Source organism: Balaenoptera musculus, chromosome 2 (assembly GCF_009873245.2).
Source record: "Balaenoptera musculus isolate JJ_BM4_2016_0621 chromosome 2, mBalMus1.pri.v3, whole genome shotgun sequence".
Lineage (NCBI taxonomy): Eukaryota > Metazoa > Chordata > Mammalia > Artiodactyla > Balaenopteridae > Balaenoptera > Balaenoptera musculus.
In genome coordinates, this window is record NC_045786.1 from 41,813,485 (window position 1) to 41,834,406 (window position 20,922).

Genomic DNA, 20,922 nt, shown 5'->3' on the forward strand with positions numbered 1-20,922 from the left:
CAGAAACACTCTATTAATGTGAAAGGGAGGTAACAAGCAGAAGAGGAAGTAAGTAGATGGGTGTATATAAGGGATCAGTGAAACGGCCGGAGAAGCAGAACGAAGTCATGTCATGCAGAGCCCTGAAAATTTGAAAGAACAACCTGCATCTAAAAGGCAGCATAGCGGGGTGAAAACAGCTTTCCCTTGTTGAAGCCAATCCACTGCACTCAGGGAAGTTGCTAACTACTCTCTGAGCCTCAGCATCCGTATTTGTGATGGTGATGGTAGCAGTGAAAGCAAACACTGAAGGAGGCCTACCACCAAGTACTTCATTGGTGTGATCTCACTTAAACCCGATGACCACCTGCTGATACTATTACCATCCTTTCACAGAGGAGGAAAACGAGGTACAGGGGATTTAGTAAACGTCCGAGGTTACGCGGCTGTTAAGTGGGATGCTGGGACTCAAACCCATACAACTTGAATCCACAATCTGTACTCTTACCGCTACGTTACCTCAGGAATAAAACAGGTAAAACAGGAATAAGAATACATGTGGGGGTCAGACATAATAGGTATTTTTTGGAAAAATGCTATTTTATCTGATTTGAAAGAAAAAAATGGTTTCTGAAATAAGGGATAATGTCACAGAACAAAAGTTTAAGGAAGATTAGACTTGTAAAAGGTGTTGGAATGGGTTGGATCATTGGTTAAAGTGGGTGACAGTCTGGCACAACTTTTCTTCTAGGAATCTACATGCAAAGATGGGCAATAACTGGACTTCTCTCTAAAGGGACTCCACACCCTCCTGGTGGCACAGTCTCTACAGCCATTCCGGAGCCATCTGGAAGCACGCAGAGCAGTGGGGCACAGAGCAGTGGTCCTCAAGCTCGAGTGTGTGCATCACCATCACCTGGAGCATCTACTAAGACACAGATCACTGAGCTCCGCCTCTGGAATCTCTGATGTAGTAGGTCTGGGTAGGGCCCAAGAATTGGCACTTCTAATTGATCCAGGATCTACATTTTGAAAAACACGGCCTGAACGTAAGTTTCACATGGGTTCCCATAGAACAAATTTAGGTGATATTCACGACTGCATCTTTATGGCAGGAGTTGGAAACAACTCAGACAACCATCTTTGGGGGAACTGATAATTAAAATGTGGTATATATTTATGAAAGAACACCATACAGCGATCTGAAACAATAGCTTACATATAGTAACACGCATAGATCTCAAAACCATATTGAGTGGAAAAAACCCCGGCAGAATGGATAAGCAAGTCATATCATCTAATTTAAATTTAATGCACAAAATCATAAGAGACATTTCCAGAGGTACACATATGTCTAAAGATACGGCAGATTAGAGAGGTTTACATTAAATATACTGCAGTGCGTGCTGAGGAGGGGAAAGGAATGAGATAGGGAATGAAGAATGAAAAGGGGAAAATATTAAGTAAAACCAAAGTGAAGCTTTGCACAGACTGGAGAAGACAGGTTGATGTGAATGGGAGAGGTGTGATTTACCCAATTTGTGTACCACTGAAGTCCTTGGGAAAAAAAGAACTATTTTCATAACTTCATAGTTTGTCAAGAAGTTTAATAAGCAAGATCTCATCTGACGCAACTGTAACGCTGCTAAAAGCAAGTTTCACTGTCGACTCACGCAAGAGAAATTTCAAGACACACAGGGCTAAGGTGCTGCCTTTTAAGCTAAGACACACACTATTCTAGAACCTTCCAGAGAGTTTGATGGTAGAATGTTAAGCTTTTGGTCAACGAAACTGCAACCTTCTCTAAGTATTCAAAATAGGTATTCAAATCTTGCTTAAAAATAACAAATAAATACTACAGAAGTATGGGTAAGTCCTGAACCAGAGAGGCGAAAAGGAATCATGAGAGGTGGGCTGAGCTACTTACACTTGTTTCTCATAATGACTGTGGGCAGCGAAGATGTGTCGTGCGCTTGAAGGCTCCCTTTGGGCTGCTGAAAGGAAAAGAAAGTCTGAGTGAGCACTGCATTTACAATTTATCTTCTGTCAAGTTTCAAGAGGCCTAGAGCAGGAAGCCAGCTGCTCCTACCTCCCCGCTCCGTTCCTGCCAATGGTCCTCAGCATCCCAGCCCTAGCGACAGCCACCCACTCCGGCTCTCCTCTGGACCCGCCAAGCACTCTGATCCTGCAAATGCTGTCTCTTCTGCCTGGAAGGCTCTTTCCACCTTCACAGGCACGGCATTCTTCTACTTCAAGATAATCCCTCCTTGGTAGAGCCATCTGTTAGCTTCTTTCTTCTCCTCACCCGAGGCAGCGACTGGCACCCCTTAGAATCCTGCACGCGCCCCCGCCTAGTTTTTTCCTTATTTATGGTCATCGCCTGCTTGTCCATCTTCCCCACCAGAATGCTGGTTCCTTAAGAGCGGCATCTGTGTCCTTTTTGTTTCTATTTCTCCAGTGACTCGCATTTATAAGGTGTTAAATAATTCTTAGGCAAAGTGCTAATTTTAAGACTTTTGTTGTAGCATGGAACAGAGACACTGTGTGACAAATTACAGACTGAAGCAATTAGTCTGAGATAAATCATTAGTGAAAAAGGGTCCATTTAAAATGGAACTCCCCCTTTCAGGTTACATTCTTTTCTATGGGATATGCTGTATCCCTATCATTCTCCTTCTCTGTAGCACATTCACAGTAACGGCAGTCTTACCAGAGATCACAAACTCAAATGCCTGTGGGGTCAGGCAGGTAACAAAGGACAGAGGCGAGTTGGAGGAGGGGGTAGTGGCAGTCTGGGGCTTGTACATCTTGTCTAGAGGGGGCAGCAGCCACTCAGCCCCAGTAGATTATCACCCACCACCCACCTCTCCAACATTGAAGGAACTACAGGCCAGATGCTGTTCTACGTGCTTAGGAGCTATTAATGGATCAAACACTCCTGACTTCAGGCTGCGTGGCAAGTTTGGTGCTTACAGTCTAGTGGGGGGAAGGTACAGATCATAAAAAGTAAATGTAATATAATAAATACAGTGTGTTAAATAGACCCTAAGAAGGTGATAAGTACTATGGAAAAAAAGAAAAAGAGCAAGGTGGGAATTGGGAATGCTGGGTAAGGGGAAATACCAGGGCTGTGAGATCTTCCATTTATTTCCTCAGGAGAAATCAGAAATCCAAATTGGTGTGAAATACGATTTTTCAATAAATACACTAACTCAAATAAAAAAAAAATTACTCCATGAGCCAAACAAGATTTATGCCCATGGACTGAATAAGACCTGGGGTACAGAAGTCTGTCATCTTTACACTAGTTCAGTGCTTCTCAAAGTGTGGTCCTCGGACTAGCAGCATTAGCATCACCTGGGAACTTATTAGAAAGGCAAGTTCCTGGCCCCTCCCCACCCGCCAAATCGGAAACTCTGGGAGTGGGGCCCAGTGTCATCTTATAACAAGCCCCCGAGGTGATTCTAATGCACACTCCAGTTTGAGGCCACTGCGCTAGATAAATGCGTTTGGTTACTGGAAGCACACAGCATGCTGAGCATTTGTGTAGACGGAGCTGGAGAGCACTCTTCTGACAAGGAACAAAGACATTTATGAGTGACTACAACACTGAAAACCACACAGGCCACCTAAACGCCCATCTGCCCCCAGCCCCGTACCCTTTCTTTAAGGGCTCTGATATGCAGTGCCTGTTATCACACAGCTGCATACTCAGAGCATGTACCATCATACACTTCCTGCTCCTGTCATGTGATCCACACGAGCCTGTGGAGAAAAGTGCTGCCAGACAGGCCCGTGTAACCCTGACACTCCCCAGCCCATCAGCGTGTCAGAGCCCCTGATTTCCACCTGCTGCCCTCATGGTCCTGAAGAAGGAAGCCAGGCGTGTGAAAGGCAGAGTAGGTCTGCAGACACAGTTAAGCAGAAAACCACTTCAACGGCGACACAGATTAAAATCACAGAGAAATGTGCATTTAACATGGAGAAGTTCTGAAAGCATTTTACCTTCCAAAAGCCACAAATTCCCGAGTGTGTTAAGAAGAGAAAAATCATTTTTGGTTATTTTAGTCTCAAAGTAGGTACCAAATGATGAAAATAAACAAAAACTACAACCCCAAATCTCCCAACTCTGAAGATTTTATTGGTTTAGCCAAAAATGTCTTACCTTCATTTTGACCTTTGCACAGGAGGCCAGACTTTCTCTACAGCCTTTGTGGACAAAAGCACTACAATCTGAAAAGAGAGCAAAACCCCAGGTGACATTAATACACAGCAAACAGATCCCCCAGACTGATTTTCCACTGCCACAGCAACCGACAGACTGCCAGGTGAAGTCACTCACACGTCAGAATGTGACTAGCCGAAATTACAGATTGCAGCCCTCTTCTAGAAGCAGGCATGCGATGCCATTTGGAGGAGGAGAAACAAGAGCAGATGTGATTTCCGATTAATAAAAACTAGAAATCTGAAACTTCTCGGGCAGGAAGCTGAGAGGCTACAAAACTAAAACTGAAAGCATCTGCCGTCAATATGTTAAGTCTAAGTCACAAATAATACATAAATGATATACATTTACATATACATATAGACATTTACATATACATTTAATAACACCCACAAATAACACATAAATACAGCCCCTTAACAGGGGCTGTGAAACCTGTATGGCTGTGTCAAAGGTGGAATGTGAATCTGAAAATCTACCTGTTGATGTCCTTTGACTTGGAAACCTAACTACCCTGAACTTTTTGCAACACCCCGAGTGAGTCAAGAGCCGCAGGAGAAAGGTCATCAGAACCACCCTAAAGCACCTCTGGGAGCCCTGACTCAAGAGAAAGTGGGAGACTTCCTGAATGATGAACAGAGATTTCCCACAAGATGAAGCACAGCCCATAATCCTCCAAGGACACGATTTTATTTCAACTCTTTATTTCTCACTCCTTGGCCCACAAGGGCCACTGATGTAAAAACCCCTCCCTCTGTGCCTCACAAGGGTCATCATCAGCTTGTACTGCTGCCATAAAGTCATAAAACAGAACTGTGCCAGGAGGCCAGAGGTGAAGTAAAACAAATAAGAGAGCTGTCTGTGGGGACACCCCATGACGAGCATCTCTCCAGGGAAGGACTGCCTGAGAAAATCAACAGATACCACCCAGCAGGCAACGCTCCACACGCTGAGTCAGGAAGCACCACGGGTCCTGCCTATGCTAACCCACGAATCATGGGCCAGGATGCTCTCCTGGTTCCCACGTACGGATTACGAGGATACTAGAATGGAGACTGCCAGAACCCCAGACCCCAGAGGCTTTTCCCCATTCCTTCCTCAATGCCTACTCGGTTCACAGGTCTCTTCCCTAACACCACCAGTCACAATGCGTTGGATAATCTTATGGTTTTCTCCTCCACTGAGTGCTCCTCTAGGGCAGGGTCCCTTCATCTACTGCCGAATCCTTAACTAGGTCTCCCTAGCATAATACCTGGCTCATGCCACCTACTCAAACGTCTGTTTGAGATCTTATGTCTATTTTATCCAAACACCAAGTGCCCTGACACAACCTAGATTACAGTATGTCAAATATCTTATCAACACTAAAAGGAGTACTAGAAGAACAACCATCACACTAAATGTGATTTAGGTCCTGGCTCTCCTGATTAGTTAATGTTACCCTATGCAAGTTCCTTCTCTATAGGTCTCAGTTTCCTCAGACCTATAAAATGAAAGGAAGTACCACATTTTCCTCCAAGTTCCTTTTCTCTGTGATCCTATAAGACTCCTTATGCAACATCTCTTGAAGAAAGAGATAATTTTCCAAGTAAATCCACTAGATTGTTCTATAAGGTTCATGTTGCAGAAGAGTTTTCAACTTAGTCATCTGAATTATCACTAGGACAGACCCATCCTTCAGGGCATGGTTAGGGAAAGTTCCAACTGGAGGAATCTCGGCTGAAGCTATTTCCATAAAAGAGGCGATAGGGAGCAACTCTACTTTTGTTGACAGGATGGCCCAGAGCGGGAACTTGTCTGGAAGTGGGGTGGGGTGAAGTATTCTGGGCCTTTTACTCTCAGGCCTACCAAGCCTTCTATCTAGCTAAGCTCTTCTAGCTCCACCCCAAGTGAAATTCACTGTCTGGTCATTTTTCTGATGTTAAACAATCAGAAGAGACATCCATTTACCAACGGCAGCATGAGGAGAGACTCTCCTGGGAAAGGCTCACTCAGGGAATCAACAAGAGGAAAAAACCTGGAAGGTTTTAGCTCAGTCACAGCTCTATTCTTATTTCCATTGTTTTCTTTTCCAGGAGGAGACTGCAAGGGAGCTGCACGGATGCTATGCTCCCTGCAATTTCTACTGTTTGTGATCATGACCATTTCCACATAAGTCATGAAACTGTTCCAGAAGTCAGCAGTTATAAAAGGGTTATGTATTATTGAATATTAATGCCAGGGTTTCTCAGCAACATCCCTTTCTGGGCACAAGGAAGGCTCTGCCAGAAAGAGACCCCTGGGGAGTGACTCATTCTAATCAGCAAAAGGAAACATTTTGAGGATATTTTTCTCAGGAACCGGAAACCACTGGCCCTCATTAAATTGTCTAGTTCTCTGCTACTTGAAAATAAGGATACATTTTGATAAAGAAATCATCTTACTACTCAGAGAAAAAAGCAGAATCACAAATAGAAATCCACATAACTCTGAGACGCCAATGCTGTTATGCCCTTCTATACATCAGGCAATGTAATTCATATTCCAGGATCTAGACTTGGTGAACTTTGGCTAAAGACTTTAAGCCTCACAAGCCAATGGTCTTCCAGAAAGGGTCAAAGAGGCAACAGGTGGGCTGGACCGTTCGTCTTTATTGATTTGTATTCAAAACTTTTTGCCTCTCACTTCTCAGAAACTTTTTTAATGGCTACCCATCATCTTTAGGATAAAGCCCAAACTTCTTACTTAGCTTGACATAGCCCATCATGTGCTGTGTACATTTCTAGCCCCTTGCCATGTTGTCACACCTCTGAGCTCTGAACAAACTGTTTCCTGTACTTGTGTCCCTTTCCCTCTCTTCCTTCCCTGACTAGGTTGGCAGGAGTCAGCTCTCTGAAGTCTTCTCTGACTCTCTCAGGGAAGATAAGACTCCCCGCCTCTGTGCTTCTGGTATTCCATGCTTGCCTCTGTCAAGGTACTGTACTGTGATGGCCACACTCTTCCACTGGAGAGAAAACTCCTGGAGGGAGTCTAACTCTGTCTTTCTAAATTTTATATCCCTACCCCCAGCCTCCGGCCCACAGTAAGCACTAGATGTCTGAAGGAGGGAGACAGGTGGGCAGGTGAGCTCCAAGCTGCTAGACCCACAGCACGAAGTATAACAAAGTAGTTGAGGCAAACATGTATATTCATCTTCTAGTGAGACAGAACATGTTTCCCCTCCATCGGCCCCACTATCCTTACTCAGGGTACATGTCTCCCCTCCCCTGCTACACAGATGCCTGGGACCACGGAGTGGTCTTGTCGATCCATCATCTCTTTCTCACGCACAGGCTTTCCAGCTCCCCTCCCCATCTTTTCCCTCTGTCTTTCACATACATCTTCTTTAATCCCATTCTTCCTTACCCTCTCCTGAGTCTTGCCTAGGTACCCTAGGAGAACCTCTTCTTCACTCCATTTTACTTAAACAAAATATACTTTAAAACATGGGTGATAAGAATATGAGGAAAACTAATGAATTCATATCATGGACAAAGAAAAGCACACATTTCAAAATGGAATTAAAGGTAGTGCCACATCCAACAACACCATCTTAAAAATGTTTAAAACTCCTCATAAAACAGTAAGACAAAGAACCAAACAGAAAAACAATACAAAGACTATGAACAGGCAATTCACAAAAAAACACAAAATGGTGCTCAAGCTCTCTAGAAATTAGAGAAATGCCAGCTCAAACAACATAGAAATATCATTTCACGTCCAACCAGACTGGCCAAAATAAAAGTCTGCCAGTTCTAGGTACTGGTGAGGATATGGTGATGCAGGAGCTGGCATCATCTGCCGATGGACGGTACATACATTTTGGAAAGTAATTTGGCAACATCTAGTAAAGGTAAAAACGTGCTCACTTTATGAATTAGCAATTCCCTTCTTGGTATATAGCCTGCTGATACACACAAGTACAATTAAGGATGTTCCCTGCGGCACTGTTTGTAACAGACAGAAACTGGAAATAACCCAAATGACTTAGCAGTGGAACAGATTTGATATATTCAAAAATGAAATACCATATAAGAGTTAGAAGTCAATAATCTAGATCCAAGTGTTTCAATATCCTGTCTGGATCCCCCAAATATGATGCTGAGGAGAATAAAGCAAGTTACAGAATGAGATATACTGTATGGTACCACTTATATAAACTAAAAACAACAACAAAAATTTTTTAATATTGTTTATATATAAGATAGTTATAAAACATTGGCTACATACACACTGAATTCATGATAGTGTTTGTCTTGGGGAGGAAGGAAGAGGAATGGGATTAGGCAGGGCAACAGGGGAATTCAACCTTAACTATAATGATTTCTTCAAAACTGAAAAATAATCTGAAGTAATATGACAAAACGTTACTTTTTTTTTCATCTTGAGTAATGGGCACATAGGTGTTGGTTATGTTATCCATGTACTATTTTATATTAGTGTGTTCTTTTTTAAAACCCAAATTCTAATTCCTTCAAAGTTCCCTGCATTTGCTTATCTTTTTTTTTTTTTTTTAAATTTATTTATTTTTATTTATTTATGGCTGTGTTGGGTCTTCGTTTCTGTGCGAGGGCTTTCTCCAGTTGCGGCAAGCGGGGGCCACTCTTCATCGCGGTGCGCGGGCCTCTCACTATCGCGGCCTCTCTTGTTGCGGAGCACAGGCTCCAGACGCACAGACTCAGTAACTGTGGCTCACGGGCCCAGTTGCTCCGCGGCATGTGGGATCTTCCCAGACCAGGGCTCGAACCCATGTCCCCTGCATTGGCAGGCAGATTCTCAACCACTGCGCCACCAGGGAAGCCCTGCTTATCTTTTAAAACAAATATAAAACAATTTTCAACTAGATTTTATTATCTTATATTCCAGTTAAAAAACAGCATTTTCTCCTTTGCTGTAATGAAAATCGATATTTTAGGCATGAATGGGCAACACAGGGTGGTGGATTTGCTTGAGAACTTGCCACTAATTCTGATCTACAAAAATGACCAACTAGTACACCGTGGACAGAACTTGCTCTCAAGTTGCATTCTTCCTGTTCCTTTCCTCCCCATCAGTTCCATCACCCTATACAGAATTAAACAATGGGAAAGGTACAATCACTTTTAAACAGATTTTAGCAATATTCAAGTTCTCAGGCCAGTGTTTGAGATTTAAAAGACAACTGCAATTGATGAATCATAAAAGCAGAAGTAATAGTTAAAATGCACTTCTGGTAAACAACTTTTCACACAGATTCACTTTAGTTAACTGAGACATGTCCCCAAACCCACAACCCAGCTGAAAATTTTAATATGCTTTCTTAACATGGTCACAAGTCTTAGAGATAAACAGTTTGCATGGATGTCTGCTTAACTTACTCAAGTACCTACTTGCAAACCACTCTACTTGTTACCAGGCTGTCCTGGACTCAGTTCACGGCAATGGTTTTAGAGGTATACGTGGGTGATTTAGAAACTCCGGCCCCACTGACATCAGCCAAAGTCGGTGTGGTTAAAAACCTCTGTTTTGGAAAACAGACAATTACTGAGAACTTAAGAATCAAAGACAAATCTAATACACTTTCAAGCTCTCTGCCACAAACTATACCATGTTGTTAGGGGGATCAAAGAATTATTTGGCCTTTTATTTATTTTTCAAAAAGATTTCCTGATAGCAGTAAGCAATATACTTTCATTCTTTAAAGTTCTTCATAAAGGTCTTGGCACAGTGGTTTATGGCAACAGAGCTGACCCTTAATTAGACTCCTCTGAACTTAAAAGCAAACAGCCCAGCCTTCAACTTCTTGCTACAAGGAGGCATCAAACAAAAGGATATGAAGGAAAACCCACATGACTGGGAGCTATCATCTATCTGTTGCTGCATTTTTTTTAACCTCTGCCACCAGATCTTTGGTGAACTGTAATACACTATACACTCTCTTTCAGCAGAAAAATCAAACAACCCGTTAGAGAGACTGGCTTAAGAAAATCAGCATTAGGAAGGGTAAGAGGAGTGGCCATGCCAAATTGAAATTACAGCATGGCATATTCCAGGCCTCCCTGTTAAGGGAAGGATTCACCTTGAGTTGTGTTGGGGACCTGAAGGAAGGGCTCTTCTGCCACTTCAGTCCAGTGGGCGATGTGCTGAAGAGTTCCTCCTAGAGACAGGTCTGAGCAGCAAAACCCATCTGGGGAAAATTCTCTGACCCTTCTTAAGGATAAAGGTTGGCAAATTTTTTAACTTTAAGGAGAGAAAGGTGCAACTTCTTCCTACTGTGTGTCAACCCTAACCAAGAAAACTCAAACAAAACAACGAAAACAAAAAAAACATTTAAATACCAACAATTTAGAAATACACGCTCCAAAATTATTTCCACAACTTCTTGTTTAAATTCTTTGGGGAGTGTGAGACACTGCCTGGTCTGGACTGATAGAGTGTAGATACAAAAGCCTTGTAAGATATTCTTGGTAGTTGGTGTAATAACCACAATGCTGATGTACAGGACAAGAGGAAAGCCACAAATGAGCCAAATCATCTTAGCTGAAGTGCTCACCTAGCAGCAGTTTTCAGAAGAACACTGGTGAACAAACAAACAAAACCCAAAATGAAAGTGCTCTGTTTGGATAAGAATTGACTTTATTGCTTCGGCTCTTTCACCTTCCTTTTCCATAAACGAACTTCTTTTCCTTAATCAGTTATATGTATTTTACTATCTAAGCAATGAATTCTAAATACGAGAAAACTGCCTACCTAGAGAGCTGTCTTCCTGGATAAAATCTAAAGCTGAATCCAACCAACACACACATTCTAAACTCTTATGTTTCCTACTTAGATTGCAGCTGGTCTACTTGTTTATTTTTTTAATCAAGAGAACCAACCTACCACAAAAGTACTCAGAAGCTGCTAACACAACAGAAAATAAATCCACAATAATCTCAATGTCATTTTACATCTGTTTAAAGCAAACAAAACAGAACCACTGGCAAGATCCAAAAAACCCCGAACAGAACGGATTCCATACTCTGAAAGACTCCACACCAAGCATTCCAAAGACCAAATTATCTGTGGCAGCTGGAAAGAACAGCTGATTATTCAAGGAAAGCTTTACATAACTACAAGAAGTAAGAACTGGAAAGACGCTCTTCTCCTTTCTCCACTCAAGTCACTGAAATCCTAAAATAAGAGTAGAGTTTTGGCTGAGTTAAAAAAAAAAAAAAAACAAACAACACACACAACCCTGTCAAGTTTCTCATAAATTAAATTACTTTGAAGTAGTCCCGACACGGGGCTTCAGTCCCTGCGCTCACCATTTGTTTGTTTTCCAGGAGCAGACTGCAGAGGAACCACAGGGAGGCTTCGCTCCTGCTCCTTGCTATTTCTAACATCTGTGATCTCGACCATTTCCACCTAAGGGACTCAGCTTTCACCACGACTATGACTTCAGACCGGTCCAGGTGTGTTCTACTGGGGTCAAGAGATGCTGATTTGTTTTAAAAATTCTATCCTGCTGAATCTCTTAATATTTGAATGCAAAAAGATATATTAAAGTGAATAGAAACATCTGAAAGACAGGCGAAGATCAACATCAACCATCGTCACACTTAACCATGACGAACCATGCGGCTGATCTCTCTAAACCACGAGTCAAAACTGACTGAGCAGCCACTTGGGGTCTGAGGCTCCAGGGTCAGCAAACAGGGTTAATGTTAAACCAAAAAAGGGAAGCTAAGAGCACAAGGGTTTCCTGGGAGTTAAGTGAACTGGAGGGATGCTATGTTTCCAGAGACCCCTGGGAAGATCCTGGACATGAGAGGGGATGGAGGGAGGGGGGAAAAGAGATTCTGAGTCCCCAAATTACTCATATTTTCCACTTCCTGCCAAGGTTACAGATGGTGCTTCACACACACAAACATGCACTGCAGGCACTGTTCTTCAGGAAGCTGGAGAGAACCAGCCCATTACTTTTGTTCCTTTGGGAAGATGACTACATGTTGTTCCTTTGCTTTCAAGCCTTGATTTTTTTCCCTCTTTTTATAAGTGGCAGGCAGCAGCACCCTGTCAACATACAGACCTTAATGCCACCACTAAATGTCGAGCTTATTTCAACATTACCTCTGGAGCGGACTGCAAAGGTATAGTTGAGATAGGTAGCCCCTAAGATTCTGAGGTGGGGTGGTATTTAAACTAAAAATGTATTTTTGCACCTTAGGTGCATAGTAGGGTAATAATCAGGCCCTATCAAACAGTTCCTTTTTGCCGTCTGATTCTTTCAGTTTATTTATTTATTTTAAATTTTATTTAAAAAAATTTTTTTGGCCACACCACACGGCATGTGGGATCTTAGTTCCCCGACCAGGGATTGAACCCACGTCCCCTGCACTGGAAGCACAGAGTCTTGACCACTGGACCACCAGGGAAGTCCCTTGATTCTTTCAGTTTAAACTGAAAAACATTAACTTTTCTTCCTTGTTTTGCTAAGCGGGTAGAACTAAGATAATCTGTGACATTTTCAGTTTGATCAAGTGATTTCCATAAATCAAAGAACCGCTGGCAGAGGACATGATGACGATACTTCCTCCCCCAGACTGATTCTCCAAACAGAAAAGACTCTTGTGATGACACACTGGACTCCACGAAATAATCTGCTTCTAAAAGAAATAGACACCTGAGGTGACTTTAACATTAAAAATGACAAATTAAACCAAAAAACCCCCATCCTACTTATTATAAACACTGTTAGCATAAAACTAGTAGTCGACCTATTTTACTGATTTTCTACTTTTAAAAAGTCTTAAATAAAATATTGTTATATTGTGTGCTATCAAATATGTAAAATATTTAGTATAGATATTTGAACTATAATTTTAACATTTACTTTTGAAGTCAATAAAAGAGACAATGAAGTTGTTTTGATGGATCCCAAAATGAGAAATCAGGTGCATATTATACTTGGAGTTCACTTAACTACCTCAGCATCTAATTTATGTCTGTATTTAGTTTTGCATACATAACATAGAGAATATCTTCATTTTCATAGATAAGCTGGTACAAATATTAGCAGTTAAAAAAAATGGCTTGCCTTGCAATTATATTACATTCTTCAATTAATTCGAGATGGAAGGAAAAATCCAAACAAGTAGGTAGACTGACAGCTAAAGTTAATATGCTGATGTTAAAATTTGGTTACACTTTTGAGCATGTATATTTTTAAGTGAGTTTTAAATTAGTTTAAATCCAAAAATCTGGAACTTCCAAAACACCTGTTCCACAAAAGACATTCTGAAAACCACTGTCTTATCTACCAAACTATTTAATTACTACACAGATGTGTGGCTCAGAACTTTAGTCTACAAGTCTCAAACCTCTTTTTTTGTTTTAAATTTATTTAATATATTTTATTTTTTGCTGTGTTGGTTCTTTGTTGCTGCGTGTGGGCTTTTCTCTACTTGCGGCGAGGGGGGGCTACTCTTCGTTGCGGTGTGCGGGCTTCTCATTGCGGTGCCTCCTCTTGTTGCGGAGCACGGGCTCTAGGCGCGCGGGCTCAGCAGCTGTGGCGCACGGGCTTAGTTGTTCCGCGGCATGTGGGATCTTCCTGGACCAGGGCTTGAACCCGTGTCCCTTGCATTGGCAGGCGGATTCTTAACCACTGTGCCACCAGGGAACCTCTTAAGTCTGTTTTTTCCTCATCAGTACCAGACCCCACACGAGTGATTCTCCATGGGTTGCTCTGGTATCCTTGGGCCATAGAAGTTTCCAAAAGGTATCCCAGGTGTCCTCTCCAGGGCGAGTTCTGCCACAAGCTATACTGACAGCATAAAGCAGTTCAACAGTCTGAGGTGCCCTAGCTGTATTTCATCATGAAGTGAGTCCAATAAGAGACTTTCTATTTATGTTTCACAGGAAAAGGTATGAAGAAAACAAGACTGGGTTTAGGATGCCTGGTTAAAAGAGGTGTGTTCTCCTACATCATAGTGGGTATTTTTGCTACCTGACAAATCAATCATATGTCAGTTGCAGGTCCAGTAGTCACTGTAGTCTAACACAGACTAACGATACAGTCAAGGAGAGTATAATTCAACTCTTTTGACCTGGAAATAATGTATACTCAAAAATCAATGACAATGATAAGATGTTTCATACACTGACATGCATTAGACAACTTTTTCCAGCCTGCATTTAAATTGAAAAGTTATCTGGAGCTAGTCATGGAAAGAGTCATCCACTCACTATAACCACAAACCTACGGTCCTCTATAGCACAAAGAAAAGGATTCTTTGGGTCCTCAAACAAGATTTTCTCTCTCTTTTGTCCCTAAAGCTTCTGATAATATTTCACTTCACAACTCAGAACTGAGAGTTGGTGGAATCAACGATACTGCTTCTTATTCATGCTGGTGCTATACAGAGCAACTCTCCGTAGGTCTTCTGTCAGGCTGACTGCTTTCCAGAGATCATTTTGCTCTTTGTCATTAAGTTCTTCATTCAACATCAACATATTTTGCTCTTTCATCAGAGACCAGCTGACAACCAGAAAAACCTTTGAAACTACCAGTGATCTGATGTTTACATTTTTTTTTACTCAGAGAAACAATATTTAAGTACAGTCTTAAAAAATTCAAACAACACAAAAGTATAAAATAAAAACTTAGTCCCCTTCAATCTCTCCTCTCCTATCCTCTTTTTCAAATTGTTAACAGTTTGGTGTATATCCTTTTAGATATTCTCATACATCTACGTAAACAATTACTGTTTACTTCTTGGCTTTCTATAAATTGGGATCATACATACAGTTCTATTTATTGCCTCTCAAGTTATCAAAATGTCTTGGAAATCTGTCTGTACCTGCAGAGCTATCCCAGTGGCTGGCAAACCGTGGCCTGGGGGTCGAAGTCAGCCCACGTCTGTTTTGTAAATACGGTCTTATTGGAACATAGTCACATTCACATTTATGCCTTGTCTATGGCTGCTTTTGTGCTGCAAGAGCTGGGTAGGGTAGTCACCACAGACACCCAATAGTCTGCAGAGCCTAATGTACTTACTATCAGTTCCTTCACAGAAAAAGCCTGCCGACCTCTGATCTATTCTATTTTTACTATTGGCCTAATATTCCACCTGATGAATATATTTTACTGTTGGATATTTAGTTCCTTTAAAATTTTCCACAATATGAATAATGCTGCAACGAGTAAGTACCAAGGATTATACCTTGAGAACCCTTCTTTCTTTCTTTAATTTATTTATTTTTGGCTGCATTGGGTCTTTGCTGCGCGTGGGCTTTCTCTAGTTGCGGCGAACGGGCTACTCTTCATTGTGGTGCGCAGGCTTCTCACTGCAGTGGCTTCTCTTGTTGCAGAGCACGGGCCCTAGGTGCGCGGGCTTCAGTAGTTGTTGCTCACGGGCTCTAGAGCACAGGCTCAGTAGTTGTGGCGCACGGGCTCAGTTGCTCTGCGGCATGTGGGATCTTCCCGGACCAGGGCTTGAACCCGTGTCCCCTGCATTGGCAGGCAGATTCTTAACCACTGCACCACCAGGGAAGTCCCGAGAACTCTTCTTATAAGCCACTGTGTAATAAGCAACTTGAGAAAGGTGCCTCTAATTATATATTCCAACCACTAAAAAGAAAGGATCATCATGTGATGTGATAGAGGTGCTAAATATGGCTACAATGGCAATCAGATTACAATATATAAATGCATCAAATTAACGCTTTGCATTCTTTAAGTTTACACAGTGTTACATGTCAAATATATTCAGTTTTGAGAAAAAAGAGTAAGAGAAAGGTGCCTGGCACATTCAGCTGCTCAATGAATATTTGTTGATGAACTGCTTTTGAATGAACCACAGTGTCTTGCAGAGTTCAGGCAACTGATCTTTGCTGAATACCTTAAGAAACTCAAATGCATACTTACTGGTAGTTAAATGTAAAAAATAAATCCAGTTTGAAGTCATCAAGATCTCCTAGAATATTCACCCAGCTCTCCCCCACTGAAGCAGAGGACAGAGTGGAAGCCATTTTCTCTTTTATATACATAATAAATATAAATCAGAACAATCCACTGAGGACACAGAACACTGAAGTATGTGAAAATCTCCATGAAGATTCTTCAAGAACTACTTTCATTCTTGAAGTTTTATTCAGTTATTTTTCAAACCTACCCCTTGGTTGCGTAGTACTCTGAGCAGTAGAGAGCATCCCCTCAACTGGGGACAGGATACGCGGTCTCAGGGCACACGGTGGGAGCTGGAACTGAGACCCCTAAATAAAGCCAACAGCTTTAAACTAAAGACTGTAACAGCCATGCTGAAGGGCCTGGAGAAAGTTCACCTACTACTGGCCCTGCAGAAGCAGCAAGGAAACCTGCCCTCCCCAGGACGCTGAGTGAGAATTCTGTATCACATATGAATCCAGGGTCCAAATTTACACCATCCATATCTCCTGGAACCCTGAGTTAAGAAATCTTCTCTAGAGGTTTAATGGAATCCCAATCTAGGAATGATGAAACCCTGAGGGATCCAGCTGAAACAAATGCAGAACTGCTGCCTCACAGGGTCACTGTGACAAAACAGGGAATCTAGAGGTTCCCACGGGAGGGAAAAATCTCTTATAAAGCTGAAGCTGAACTTACGAAAAAAAAAAAAAATACCCAGATACCATGTAAGGAAGCAAACTGCTATGAAGAAGCATTAGCAAATGCACAGGCAAGAGAAGATGTTGAGTTATTAAAAGTCCCTAATGGAAAGAACAGGATCTATACTGTTTGGGGATTTTCTTTTCTGCATGCTCAGTTATACATTAGTTTTCTAAAAAATATATTTTATTGAAAATACATATTTAAAGATTACGTTTTATAGCAGAAAGCAGGTGTTCAGTCTGCTGTACTGATGAAGTTCCCTGAATATTAATTTCATGCTGCCAGTCAAGAAATACGATCTTTCCCTATTCTTCTCTGAGACCAGTACTCCCAAAATGGAGATCAGGCACTTTGCAGGAGGGATGCAACAAAATGATTCTTTGAAATAGAGGAGGAAAGTTTTACAGCTCTCACTTATATTGACTTAAAAGAGAAATGGAGTTAATATACAGACTGATAAATGGGTGGCTCACTCAGCCTTAATGTTAGGCGGCTTCCTGTTATGTTTGATCCTAGAGGATTCTGGAAGGAAGAAGAGACCCTCGGAAGGTAGGTCAGGGATGTGTAACAGTGGCACCCTTCCTCGTTTGTTTACTTTCAGCATCTTGTGATGAATGGAAATTTACAGGTGCTCAATAAAGTAAACTTATAAATTATATTTAGTTTCAACTAAAATAAAATGAAAAAGAGACAAATTCCTGCAAAGAAACTGTGCATCTAAGACAATATAAAGAAGACTAATAACTAACCAGCAAACAAGAAAATGGCAAACCTGACTTCTCATTCCTAGAATGAGCTCCTTGTAATTACAGTATAGGACATGTATGTAATTTTTTACACACACACTACACACACACACATACCCCGTGTGAGTAGACTAAGTATGTTTTAATGATAGATAAACATACTAAAAAGTGCTTGGTGATACTGCCCTAGACAACCAAGTTATTCTAGCATTGAGAAGCTGCCTGTGTCCAGTGGCTAAGAAACCAAACTGGTGACTGGTATCCTAAGAATGACTCCTATTAGAACCTGGGCTCCAGAGTAACATGCTGGGGGGATACTGAACAGTGACAGTCTCGAGGTCACATAAAGTGTATTACTACGTTGGAGTCGTTATCATCGTCCTGGTAAGTCACACATGAAGGAGGACATAAATGTGTGTGACATCTGTACACGAGGATGAAAAAAGAGATGAGAGCTCCCTGGAAGTTTTCTTAAAAAAAAAAAAAAAAAAAAAAGGACAGTAAAACAAATATGGCTGTAGACAATATTGGGGTATAATATATCCATAAGAGGCATTTTACAAGCACGTGAGCGTTAACGCCAGTCGTTTAAAAAGTCACAACAGCTGCAGCATGGATAAGATAGGCTGTGTGCCAGCTGTCACTCCACTCTTTCTCTAAATATCAAGGAAGTAAGTGAGTGGAAATTATTATTGCAGTAACTTTGACTCTGCTCAAAGTTTTAAAAATTTCAAATTTCAGTAACTTAACTATTTTTAGTAACAGATCACTTGGGATACTTCACATAAGTGACTGAAATCAAGACAGTGTCATGACATCATGGTCTGAGAAGTGCTTCTTGGAGTCTGAGTTAGTCACTATGTGGTCTGAATTGGTTACAGGTATGACAAGATGCGAATCACCTCAGCCTCTGGAAGAGTGGACCTTCACACTGGCCACTTCTGACCACAAGCAGCCTCCTTGATTTTCCTTGGTGTGTACAACGAATATTATTACTTTCTATCTGTGTGCAACCACAAAATTTTGAGATGTAGTGCCTCAGAGCAAGGATCTGCAAATTAACAGCCTGTGGGCCAAATCTGGCCTGTAACCTATTTTTGTATGGCCCGTGAACTACAAAGGGTTTTTACATTTTTAAATGGTTGAAAAAATAGAAAAGATTAATATTCCATGACACATGAAAATTACATGAAATTCAAATTTCACTGCCCATAAATGAAGTTTTACTGGAACACAGCCATACTCATTGGTTTATGTATTATCTATGGCTGCTTTTGCACTACAGCAGCAGAGTTCAGTAGTGTGGCAGAGACTGTATTGCCCATGAAGTCTAAGAAGTCTGCTATCTGCTCCTAGACAGAAAAAGTTGGCCATCCTCTGTCTCAGAGCATCTTGTCAAAACCAGGAAGCACGTTCAGTTAACAGACTTGGCTTTAAGGTGGTAGTAAGCAGGTCAGCAAGAGGTCGATACGGAACGTCTCTGCACACGAAGGTACTCTCCCTCTCCCTTGGCAGTTTCCATGACTTGACGTTGGTCAATGGCTGAAGCATATACCAAAGTACTAGAGTATTTTAAAAAAATGAGCATATATGACCTGACAAGGGACTGCTGGGTAGCTTGAGGGTTTGAGGTTATGAGACTGCTTTCATGCTGACATGGACTTCTGGAATAAGGTAGTGGCTTAGGGACAACGGGACAGAATATTTAAAATTCGGCTGTCTGAAAAAATTATAGGCTGTATGTTATATATCTAGAATTAATTTCTTCAATGCTATTCAAAGAAAGATAGAAAAAAGGCTACTTCTCCACATAAACGAGGAACAGATTAGGGGTGGGAAGGACAGGAAACTAGAAATGAGTTTTTCTGAGGAAAGAGCGTTCCATCACACAGGAAGAAGCACGTCTCTTACTTGCACAAGTATAGGCGTCTTTGTTGGTGAAAGGCTTCGTGCACTGGCTACAGCTGATGGGACCCACAACAGGGATGGAACTGAAAGTGTGCCCGTTCACAGTCTTCTTGTCCTTCTCCTTCTCTTTGGAATCTTTCTCCTTCTCCTTAATTTTATCTTTCTCCTTTTCCTTTTCCTGCCAAAGAAAACAATCGACAGTTAACCGAAGGCCTGCAGTTAACACTAGAAGGCCTTCCCTTCTGGAAGGGTACCCAGCTGGCATGTGGTCAACAGTGGCTGGTGAATGTTTTGGATGAAAATTCGGAACACTGTCCTGGACAAAATTTTTTTTTATTAAGCTGTGGACATTTGAGCTACATTAGAAAAACCTTAAGAGGACTGGGAAGGCTAAACAGTTCTGTCAGTGGCTTATTCACTGGTTATTTATGCCAGCAGACACATTCATTGCCCAATGACCAGCACCAGAGAGAAAGAGGCTTCTGGTGCTGGAGGAGGAGGAGTCTGCAGTGGCCGTGAATCGGCCCACAGGGGAAGCCAGCAATGAGTTCAGGGCCAGCTGCAGGCAGGAAGCAGAAGAAAGGATGGTGACAGTTCTGGGACCAGCCTGAGGGAGAGGAAAGATGATTGGGCAGCATCAAAAATGACTCGAGGGTCCCCCCTCTGACTGCCTCCCAGCCGTCACATATCCCCACGTGAGGGCATGTCTCTGATGTTTCCTCCCTTACTCTAGCCAGAAATATTAACTATCCCCCCACATATACATTTTCTGTCCTTACTAATTAGAATTTCAAGGTTCATAGATACTAACTTTGGCCCAATTTTCAAAGTGGGGGAGGAGGGATTTAAACCCTAAAAATTTAAAGAAATACTAATGAGTGCTAGATCCTTAATGAAATACCCAAAGCAGCCAGGGACATTTCAGGTACACACTACTGTCAGGAGACGAGGGCTGTGGGTCTAACTACATGCTCTCCACAAGAGGTCCTTCACAAACATGGTTAGGCTCACGCTCGGCTGGTTAACCAATACCAAATGAATAATTCTCTTTCAAACTAACTGGACCATGAACTACAATTCACAGAGGTAGGTAGAATGCATTTAACAGTTGTCATCACCACTAGCTTTGGGGTACCCATTTTCCAGGGCATACAATACTACTGTTGTAATCTAAAAAAATTCCTGGAAAATAGGTACCCCAAAGTCAGTGATCCTGACAACTACCAAATGCCTTACATTTTGAGTCAATGCCTTCTACATACATTATTTCATCCGATTCAATAATTCTGAGGTGAGTAGGGTGGGCTTATGCTCCCCATGTTCTAACTGAAAAGAGCAAGATAATACATAGCAGCTAAAAGTTTGAACAGTTACTGTGTGCCAAGCACTGTAGTATACAACTGACATGAATTTTCTCATACATTGGGTACAAACCC

The 20,922-nt window shown here is 41.7% G+C and overlaps 1 protein-coding gene across 9 annotated transcripts in view; it reads right to left on the minus strand.

Annotated features, from left to right (window-relative positions):
* AKAP13 (A-kinase anchoring protein 13) overlaps window positions 1-20,922 on the minus strand; it is a 344,813-nt gene that overhangs the window by 30,823 nt on the left and 293,068 nt on the right. For all 9 annotated transcript variants that reach the window (XM_036844174.1, XM_036844173.1, XM_036844172.1 and 6 more), the window contains 3 exons: window positions 19,490-19,664; window positions 4,145-4,212; window positions 1,907-1,973 (listed from right to left, as the gene is read on the minus strand). In XM_036844174.1, coding sequence (XP_036700069.1) covers window positions 1,907-1,973; window positions 4,145-4,212; window positions 19,490-19,664 — 310 coding nt within the window. The remainder of the gene's footprint in view (window positions 1-1,906; window positions 1,974-4,144; window positions 4,213-19,489; window positions 19,665-20,922) is intronic.